Source organism: Myotis yumanensis, unplaced genomic scaffold, assembly GCF_028538775.1.
Source record: "Myotis yumanensis isolate MYYU_CA2020_CCGP unplaced genomic scaffold, mMyoYum1.0.hap1 SCAF_18, whole genome shotgun sequence".
NCBI lineage: Eukaryota > Metazoa > Chordata > Mammalia > Chiroptera > Vespertilionidae > Myotis > Myotis yumanensis.
The window spans coordinates 6,109,991-6,120,986 of NW_027223769.1; the positions used below are offsets into that span (position 1 = coordinate 6,109,991).

Here is a 10,996-nt window from a genome sequence, read left to right on the forward strand (position 1 = left end):
AGTAAGCAATATTTCAAAAACACATGGATCTAAGCCAGTTATTTCTTATGGGTATAATTTCCCTATATATTTTACTATGTAGTCCTTTTTACTATGGAAATTTTACTTCTAAAACGACAACCAAAATTATTATTTTTTTAATCTTTCAGATTTGTCATCAAGATATGCCAATAATTACTTACCTCCAAAAGAAGATACTTATGAAACAGAATTATTTCAATGGGAAATGAATGACAGGCTTCAAATCTATGATATTAAGAAGTCTATTTCTAGAGATTATTTGGAAGTCAGAGGCACATTGGAAAATCAGAAGGAATTTTTCAGGCAAGGAATGATTATATATGAAAAAATGTCTATTTTCAATCAGCATACTTACTTATCTCAATATCCTACATGTAATTCTGAGAAGCCCTATAAATGTAAGGAATGTGGGAAGGCCTTTAGACGAGCCTCACACCTAACTCAACATCAGAGTATTCATACTGGTGAAAAACCCTATCAGTGTAAGCAGTGTGGGAAGGCCTTTAGTCGTGATTCACAGCTCAGTCTTCATCATAGACTTCATAGTGGTGATAAACCATATGCATGCAAGGAATGTGGGAAGGCCTTTACTCAGAGCTCACAATTGATTTTACATTACAGAATTCATACTGGTGAAAAACCATATAAATGTGAACAATGTGGGAAAGCTTTTATTCGTAGTTCACAACTAACCCGACATCAAAAAGTCCATACTGGAGAGAAACCTTATGAATGTAAAGAATGTGGGAAGGCCTTTACTCAGAACTCACAACTTACACTGCACCAGAGACTTCATACTGGCGAGAAACTCTATGATTGTAAAGAATGTAGAAAGGTCTTTACTCAGCTCTCACAACTTATTCTACATAAGAGAATCCACACTGGTGAAAAACCCTATGAATGTAAGGAATGTGGGAAAGCTTTTATTTGTGGCTCACAGCTTTCTCAACATCAGAAAATTCATAATGGGGAAAAGCCATATGGATGTAAAGAATGTGGGAAGGCCTTTATTCGTGGCTCATTACTTATGCAACATCAGAGGATTCATACTGGTGAAAAACCCTATAAATGTGAACAGTGTGGGAAGGCCTTTATCCGTGGTTCACAACTTACTCAACACCAGAGAATTCATACCAATGAGAAGCCCTATGAATGTAAGGAATGTGGAAAGACCTTTAATCATGGTTCACAACTTACTCAACATCAGAGAATTCATACTGGTGAGAAACCCTATCAATGTAATGAATGTGGAAAAGCCTTTAATAGAGGCTCACTACTTACTCGGCATCAGAGGATTCATACTGGTGAGAAACCCTATGAATGCAAAGAATGTGGAAAGACCTTTAGTCGTGGCTCAGAACTTACTCAACATGAGAGAATTCACACTGGTGAGAAACCCTATGAATGTAAGGAATGTGGAAAGTCTTTTATTCGTGGTTCACAGCTTACTCAACATCAGAGAATTCATACTGGTGAGAAACCTTATGAATGTAAAGAATGTAGAATGGCCTTTACTCAGAGTTCACATCTTTCTCAACATCAGAGACTTCATACTGGTGAGAAGCCATATGTATGTAATGACTGTGGAAAGGCCTTTGCTCGTGGCTTACTACTTATACAGCATCAGAGAATTCATACAGGTGAGAAACCTTATCAGTGTAAGGAATGTGGGAAGGCCTTTATTCGTGGTTCACAACTTACTCAACATCAACGAATTCACACTGGAGAAAAACCCTATGAATGCAAGGAATGTGGGAAAGCCTTTAGTCATGGTTCTCAACTTACTTTACATCAAAGAATCCATACTGGTGAGAAGCCCTATGAATGCAAAGAATGTGGAAAAGCCTTTACTCAGAGCTCACACCTTTCTCGACATCAGAGAGTTCATACTGGTGAGAAACCATATCAATGTAAGGAATGTGGGAAGGCCTTTACTCGTGGTTCACAACTAACTCAACATCAGAGAATTCATATCAGTGAGAAATCTTTTAAATATAAGGAATGTGGAATAGACTTGACTCATAACTCACAAGTTTATATATGAATTTGAGACTTTGTGATTAATAAAGAGATTTCTGTGGTCATTAGTCCATTATAATCAAAGAATTCTTAAAATGTGAATATGGGAGTACACTTTCTCAATAAAACTCTGCATCAGTGAATTTATTTGGGGAAGAGTGATAATGTAATCCATATAGAAAAATTTATTACTAGAAACTGATTAAACTTTGGTGAATTTTAATCAATAGTAATGTAATAAATATTAGAAGGCCTTCAGCCATAGCATGTCTTTTTAAGCATTATCTTGACTCTATCAGTTGCTTCCCTTTGTGACATTTGTTATAACCTTTAGTTTAATCATTTGTAAGAAAACCTAATAATACCTTCCTTATCAAATTCTTGAAAGTATTATGTGAGTTGTTACATGTAAAGCTTTTAGAGCAGTGCCTTGAACATAGCATAGCACAGATATTAGCTGTTATCATAGTGTTAGATAATTTGCATGAGAGAAGGACACTTATAAGTATAATGAATATCGAGAAATATTCCATTTAACATTTAACCCCAATTATTTGAATGGGGAACACTGTATGCTATAATAAATGTGAGCAAGCTTTTATTTAGATTTGATCCAATATGCTACAAGAGGAAATTCATACTGTATATTAAAAAAAAAAAAAAAAACACTGTAGGTTTAGTGAGTGGATTGTTGACGAGGTTTTAAGTGAATTGTAACAAAGTCCAAAAACTCATATTTTCTATTTCTGACCACAATTCAAGATTATTTAGAAATGGATAACCATAATAAATCTTTCTACTAGGAACTTTTTAAAAACTTGGGTTTACAGATTTTGATTAACATGAAAATAAAAACTGACATTACAGACTTTTGCAATGAAAAAATAAGTCTATGTCAGAGACTGCTGTTTTTCTGCCCAATATCCATTTCGCTTTTTTAGTAACTGAATTCTTGATTGAAAACCTATGTAAGCTTTCCTTGCTGATCAAAGTGGAAATGATATTTTGTATGATTAGGACATTTAACCCTTTTTCCTCTATTTTCCCTCTGTCTACAATGTGGACATTTAATCTGTAGCGCTGGCAGTTTTATGGGAACTTTGAGAATGGGTATTAAGGGTGGTGGAGCAGAAAAACAAAATATACACCTCTGCTGATTTTATACAACAGCCACAACAACTTTGGTCTTCCTGTATTTCTTTATATAGAAATGAAAATAAACTTACTTATTGATACTATTGTTATTTTCTTGTTGACAAAATTATTAAGGATATAAAATTTTATATCTAGATGTGGAGTCCTGTGGGTAAGGAAATCTCAAATGTGGCACTGCTTTAGGGCTATGGAGAATGAGGATCTACCTATCTCAGACTAGAAAACTGACAATTGTTTTTATACACAAGACATTTGGTCAGACTCCCACTTTATCTCACAAGGCATATCTTGTGCCAATTAAGACTATGATGTTAGGAAAAATAATAGGAGTGATTCAGAATGTAGGTATTGGATGCTTCTTTCTGCATTTGGTAATGTCCTGTGAAAGAAATTTAGTGGAGAGTTAGATACCAAGGGTGCTTTCAGAGGTTGAAAACAATATTGCTTTGTTGAGAGATGTAGGTACTCAATCCAGGTTGATGGTAAATTTTAGAACTTTGATCCTTGTGGGATTCAAAATGCCAACCTCTTTAACTGAAGCCACTTACAATGATTTAAAGTAGCAGCTAAACAAGAAATGAGACCATTGCTAATCCTTGCAAACACAGTGAATCTGTTAGCAAAAGAAAAAAAGAATTTAAAATGCTTTCCCAATGTTCTTATTTATTAAGTACTTAATATTTCAGCTACTCTTTTAGGTATTTGGTGTATATCAATGAACAATTCTAGAAGGAGAAGGTAGAATAATACATTGTAGAGTATGTTAGAACATATGTGTTATAGGGGGCAATTTTCAAAAGGAGTGGAGGGGGATATGACAGTTTAGGCTGCTATATGAAATAGAATCATCAGGGTAGACCATGGAGAAGGAAGTATTTGAGTCGAGATTTTAGAGGTGAAGGAGTAAATCATTATCTAAGGGAAGGGCATTCCAGGCAGAGGAAAAAGAGCAAAGGCCCTTACATTGCTGGTGTGTTGGAGGAACACCAGTGGAGATATTGTAAAGGTTTGTGCTGATGGGTGATTGATAAAGGAGGTAAGAGAGATAATGACTATACCTTGTAAGTCATTTTGTATTTTGAGCAGAGGACATGATCTGACATATTGCTATTGTGTTTAAAACTTTAAAAGTCTAAGTGGCTATGAGTAGAGGTTATGGCATTAATTCAGATAAATGATGATAGTACCTCAGACCAGAGTAGCAACAATGGTGAGAAGTGGTTGGAGTCTAGATATATGGTAAATATGATGGAGCAAGCAAAATTTGTTTGGGGGTTAGATGTCAGGTGTAAGAGAAAAAAGTCTAGAGTACTGACCCAAAAGTTTAGGGCTCAAGTAACTGGAAAGATGTTCTCATCAGCTGAGATGGGAAAATAACAATATTGAGTGAGCACCTGGATGTTCTAATTTGTACTATTCTAGAGATTATATTAATTAGCTAATTATTACCTATAGTTATTTAAAATCATGAGGCAGGACAAGATCATTAAGGACCTGAGTGTGGCGAGAGAAAAGAACATAAAGGACTGATCCACCTTGAGAGTTCAAGGATAAAAGACCATCAAAGCAGGATCAGTGAGATGGAAGGACAACTAATAGTTGTACCACAGAAGCCAAATGATAGTGAGTCAAAGGGAGAGGATGGCTGCTGACGGGAAGGCAGACTGCAAGGTAGTGTGTGAGTGAGAGAACAAAAGGAGAGTGTGTGGACATTTGTGGGTGAGGGACAGCTGTATTCCAAGGGACTGTTGGCGACTGCCAGACCGGGCTCCCCTGACCAGGCAGCCTCCACTGCTGCTGAAATCTCTCCCGGAGCGACCAGCTCTGCTGCGGAGACCACGCCATCTCGAAGGGGGAGAGTATCTGTTATCAGAAGCTTATACATCCTGGGACTCTACAACCACAACACCCAGGGGCCAGCTGTGAACCCCGGAACACTGGACCTCAAGCAGCATGAATACGCAGACTTGGATGAGCTCTGCACCTTCTCACAGAAAGGACAGATTTCACCTAGGGAAAGGTGAGGTCTGCGATCCAGGCAGGAGAGAGAAATGTGCGAACAGGATCTAGAGGTTCGAGGGAAGTCTGCACCCCACAACATCTGCGGCCATTGGGGCTAGCGTGATCCGTGAATGTGGAAGGGGATCCACAGGGCTCCTGGAAGAACTAAAAATCAACCCATAGCTGGACTGGGCGCAAAAAGGCACCCTGAAATTTTACCAGTGTGCTGGCTGCTTAGTGCCAAGGGAAAAAAAGACTGCACAGAGACATTCACAGAGTTGTGTGCAGTTCCAGAGGGTAAAAGTCATGAGTTCACACACTTACTCTGGCTCTTTTTTTTCTCTTTAAATCCTTGCTTTTGATTACTAACCGTAGTACATAGGATCACCCAATTAGGGACAGTCTAAGAGACTGCAGGGGAAAGTTGTTTTCGTGGAACCTGGGGATCAGAGCGGGGAGTAACGATCAGAGAACCAGCTCTGGGGCAATCCATTCTCCCAAGTCAGTATGAAGTGCGACAGGGAAAACAAAATCTAAATACTGGCTAGAGAGGACTTATAGCCCCGGAGGTCAATCCAGAAACACTGCCACCCAGGGGTTAAATCACAAATTGAGTCTTGTGTAAACACAAATAAAGGAGTCTAAGACACAAAGAAATACTGCCTGCTTGAAAATCAGGACTGTGGCTTACAACACAGAGGAGCAGTGGAACGCAGGGAACTTCAATATTGTCTGACTGCCTACAGGAAACAGGTGTGCCAAACAGAACAGTAGAGGAAGTGAATGATGCACATTTTTATTTTTTCATCTTTTGCTTAAGAAACGAATTTTTTCCTCACTTGATTTTACCTTTTTAATAATTATATTTTTATTTATTTATTTATTTATTTATTTATTTATTTATTTATTTTATGGGCACCAGAACCAATGATCACCAGCTGCCCAAGTACCAAAAAAATTATGCTTCCAAAATCTCTTGATGTCGATTCCACACGTAGAGCAATCAGGCTGCTCTATGTGTGCCACTCATGACAGAAGCCTATATTTTTATTTTTAATCAGTATTACCACTACTATTTTACCTTTTTTTAAAGTGTAATTTATTTTCTCTTATATTATTTTGGGATTAGTGTTCTACATTCTATTTTCATTTTTCCTTTAGCATCATTTTACTCTATCTCAACTTTACCTTTATCCAACACTCTCTTCCTCACTTATCCCATTTTGTTGTCCTGTTTCTCTTACCCTATTCCTGCTTTATATTTTCCCTATTCCCTCTTTTTACTCCATTAAAAATTCATCCGATGTATACATCTAATTTCCGATCCCCTGTTCTAAGTCCATACACACCTCTGTCTTCTCTTTCTTCACTATCCAATTTTTCTTTTTTCTCCCTTCCCTTTTTATTTTTGTTATTATTGTTTTCTTGTTTTGTTTTATTCTTGGTTTTATTTTGTTTTGTTTTGCCTTGCCTTCTCTCTGTCCTATTGTTGTTGTTTGCTTTATTATTGATTAGATTTTTTTTGTGCCTGTTTGTGAGATTGTTTCTCTTTTTTTTATGTTGTTTTTATTTGTTTTTTGCTTCTATTTTTCTTCTCCTAGCTTGTTATTAAATGTTTGTAGTTTGCATTCATCTCTGGGTGTTGATTGTATTTTTTTGGATTAGTGGTTGTTCTATTGGAGTATTCTCCCCATATAGTTCCCCCCCTTCTATTTCATTCTCTTTCTTTTCTCTCATTTTTTTGCTTTTGTCAGTATCATTTTTATACTCCTTCTTTTTCTTATCCCTAATTCTCTTTTTTCTGGTGGTGACCTTTATTTGGGGTAATTAGTATCATGAATACATTTGTATTCAGTGCCTTGTGCGTTGTGCCTTGTTGTGTTGTATTTTGTGCCTTTAAATCAATGCAGGAGAGAGAGAGAGCTACATAACCAGAGACTAAGAAGAGAGACCTCATGGGGAGACAAAGAAACAGCCCGCATATGAAAGAAAAGGAAGCATCACCAGAAAAGGAAGTAAATGAAATAGAGGCAATCAATATGTCAGAGAAAGAATTCAGAGAAATGGTCATAAGGTCGCTGAAAAGAATGGAAGACAAATTCAACAATATAGGTAAAAACCAACAGGAAATGAAGGCGAACCAAGAAGAAATGAAATATGACATCACTGCTATAAAGAACTCAATAGAAAGCATCAACAGTAGACTAGAAGAAGCAGAGGACCACATCAGTGAGCTAGAAGACAAGGTAGGAAAAAACACCCAAGCAGAGCAGCATCTAGAAAAAAACCCTTAAAAAACAGAAGGAGAGGCTAAGGGAACTTTTGGGACAACACGAAACGAAACAACATCCACATAATAGGGGTGCCAGAAGGAGAGGAAACTGAGCAAGGAATATAAAACCTGTTTGAAGAAATAATGACAGAAAACTTCCCAGATATAGGGAAGAAAAACTCACACAAATCCAAGAAGCTCACAGAGTCCCAAACAAAATGAACCCCAAAAGACCGATGCCAAGGCACATTATAATTAAACTGGCAAACACCAACGACAAAGTAAGAATTTTAAAACCGGCCAGAGAGAGACAGAAAGTTACCTACAAAGGATCCCCCATCAGACTAGCAACTGATTTCTCAACAGAAACACACCAGGCAAGAATGGAATGGAATGAAATATACAAAGTCATGCAAAGGAAGGGTCTGAATTCAAGAATAGTGTACCCAGCAAGGCTATCAATCAAAATCGAGGTTGAAATCAGGAGCTTCACAGACCAAAAAAGACGAAGAGAGTTTACCACCACCAAACCAGCAATGCAAGAAATGCTAAAGGGTCTGCTGTAAAAAGAAGAAATAGGAAGTGAAGAAGGAACACGGGCAAAAAATAAAAATGGCGACAAACAAGTACCTATAAATAATAACTTTAAATGTAAATGGATTAAATGCCCCAATGAAAAAACATAGGATAGCTGAGTGTATAAGAAAACATGACCCATATATCTGCTGTCTACAGGAAACCCACATCCGAAAAAAGGAGTCACACAGACTGATCGTGAAGGGATGGAAAAAACTTTTTCAGGCAAATGGAAATGAAAAAAGCTGGGTAGCAATACTTATATCTGACAAATTAGATCTCAAAGTGAAGGACATAATAAGAGATAAGGAAGGCCAGTTCATAATACTAAAGGGAGCAATCCAACAAGAAGGAATAACTCTGGGAAACATATACACACCCAATACAGAAGCACCCAAATACATAAAAATCTTGTGGAGGATATCAAGGGAGAAATTACAGCAATACAGTCATAATAGGGGACATTAATACCCCACTATCACCTTGGACAAATCCTCTAAACCAAAAATCAGCAAAAAAAATCAATCCTAAATGACTCACTAGATCAGTTGGAATTAATTGACCTCTTCAGAACATTTCACCCCAAAGCCAAAGAATATACATTCTTCTCAAGAGCACATGGGTCTTTTTTAAAGATAGACCATATATTGGGTCACAGGCAAAGTCTCTTCAAATTCAAGAAGGCAGAAATCACATCAAGCATCTTCTCAGATCACAATGGCATAAAACTAGAAATCAACTACAATAAAAACAATCCAAAAAAAATCAAACACCTGAAGGTTAAATAGCATGCTATTAAACAAAGACTGGGTTACCAGAGAGATCAAAGAACAAATAAAAACCATCATAGCAACAAATGACAATGAAAACACAACAATCCAAAATCGATGAGACACAGTGAAAGCAGTCTTGAGAGGGAAGTTCATAGCTCTACAAGCCTACTGCAAAAAAAAACCCCCCAAAAAACAAGAAACGATGGTAATAAATTACCTAACCCTACAACTCAAAGAGTTAGAAAGAGAGCAACAAGAAAAGCCCAGCATAAGCAGAAGGAAGGAAATAATAAAGATCAGAGTGGAGATAAATGAAATAGAGACAACAACAAAAAAAAACAATACAAAAGATCAAAACCAAGAGTTGGTTCCTTGAAAGGATAAACAAGATTGATGAACCTCTAGTCAGGCTCACCAAGAAGCAAAAAGAGAGGACCCAAATAAAATCAGAAATGAAAAGGTGAAATAACAACTGATCCCACAGAAAAATAAATGGTTATGAAAAATACTGTGAACAACTCTATTTCAACAGAAAGGACAACCTAGACTAAATGGACATATTCTTACAAATATACAAGCTCCCAAAACGTAACCAAGAAGAATCAAAAAACCTCCATAGGCTGATAACTACCAAAGAAATTGAAGGAACGATAAAAAATCATCAAACAAAAGCCCTGGTCTGGAAAGCTTTACAGGGGAGTTCCGCCAAGCATTCAAGTAAGAACTAAAACCTATCCTCCTCAGACTATTCCAAAAAAATTCAATAGGAAGGCATACTTCCAAGCTCTTTCTATCCAGCCAGCATTACCCTAATCCCAAAACCAGATATAGACACCACACAAAAAAAGAGAACTATAGGCCAATATCCTTAATGAACATAGATGTTAAAATCATCAACAAAATTCTAACAAATCAGATTCAGTAATACATTAGAAAGATCATACACCATGACCAAGTGCAATTTATTCCAAGGATGCAAATCAATAAATGTGATACATTATATAAACAAACTGAGAGACAAAAATCACATAATCATATCAATTGATGCAGAAAAAGCATTTGACAAAATCCAACACCTTTTCTTGATAAAAACTCTCAGCAAAGTGGGAATAGAGGGATCATACCTCAACATAATAAAAGCCCTATATGACAAACCTACAGCCAACATTATACTCAATGGGAAAAAACTAAAACCATTTCTCCTAAGAACAGGAACAAGACAAGGATGCCCACTTTCACCACTCCTGTTCGACATAGCCATAGCGATCAGACAAGAAGAAGAAATAAAAGGCATCCAAATTGAAAAAGAAGAAGTAAAACTATCTTTATTTGCAGATGACATGATACTATACATAGAAAACCCCAAAGACTCCATAAAAAAACTACTAGACCTAATAAATGAATTTAGCAATGTAGCAGGATACAAAATTAACACCCAGAAATCTATGGCCTTTTTATACACCAATAATGAACTCACTGAAAGAGAAATGAAAAAATCAATCCCATTTACCATTGCACCAAAAAAATTAAGATACCTAGGAATAAGCTTAACCAAGGACGTGAAAGACCTGTACTCAGAAAACTACAGGACATTGAGAAAAGAGATAGAGCAGCAGTTCTCAACCTGTGGGTTGCTACCCTTTGGCAGTCGAATGACCCTTTCACAGGGGTTGCCTAAGACCATCCTGCATATCAGATATTTACATTACGATTCCTAACAGTAGCAACATTACAGTTATGAAGTAGCAACGAAAATAATTTTATGGTTGGGTCACAACATGAGGAACTGTATTTAAAGGGCCAGAAGGTTGAGAACCACTGAGATAGAGGAAGACATAAACAAATGAAAGAACATACCATGTTCATGGATTGGTAGAATCAACATCATTAAAATGTCCATACTACCTAAAGCAATCTATAGATTCAATGCAATACCTATTAAAATACCAATGGCATATTTCAAAGATCTAGAACAAACTCTCCAAAAATTCATCTGGAATAAAAATAGACCCAGAATAGCCACAGTTGTGCTGAGAAAGAACAAAGTTGGAGGGATCACAATACCAGATATCAAACTATATTACCAAGCCATGGTTCTCCAAACTGCCTGGTACTGGCACAAGAACAGAATAGAGGACCCAGAGATTGACCCAAGCCATTATATTCAATTACTATTTAA

General features: G+C 36.8%; 1 protein-coding gene and 1 non-coding gene across 11 annotated transcripts in view; one reads left to right on the forward strand and one right to left on the reverse strand.

The window, feature by feature from the left end:
- The window catches only part of LOC138997037 (zinc finger protein 420), a 69,810-nt gene extending 66,537 nt beyond the window's left edge, over positions 1 to 3,273 (forward strand). For 9 of the 10 annotated variants that reach the window (XM_070398416.1, XM_070398420.1, XM_070398415.1 and 6 more), the window contains one exon: positions 150 to 3,273. In XM_070398416.1, the coding sequence (XP_070254517.1) occupies positions 150 to 2,065 (1,916 nt within the window). In that variant the 3' untranslated portion in view covers positions 2,066 to 3,273. The remainder of the gene's footprint in view (positions 1 to 149) is intronic. The other variant, XM_070398424.1, reaches the window with a different exon arrangement.
- A 2,834-nt stretch (positions 3,274 to 6,107) lies between these two features.
- LOC138997519 (U11 spliceosomal RNA) lies at positions 6,108 to 6,242 on the reverse strand. The gene has a single exon (XR_011468976.1). It is a non-coding gene; the product is annotated as a U11 spliceosomal RNA (small nuclear RNA).
- Positions 6,243 to 10,996: the final 4,754 nt, after the last annotated feature.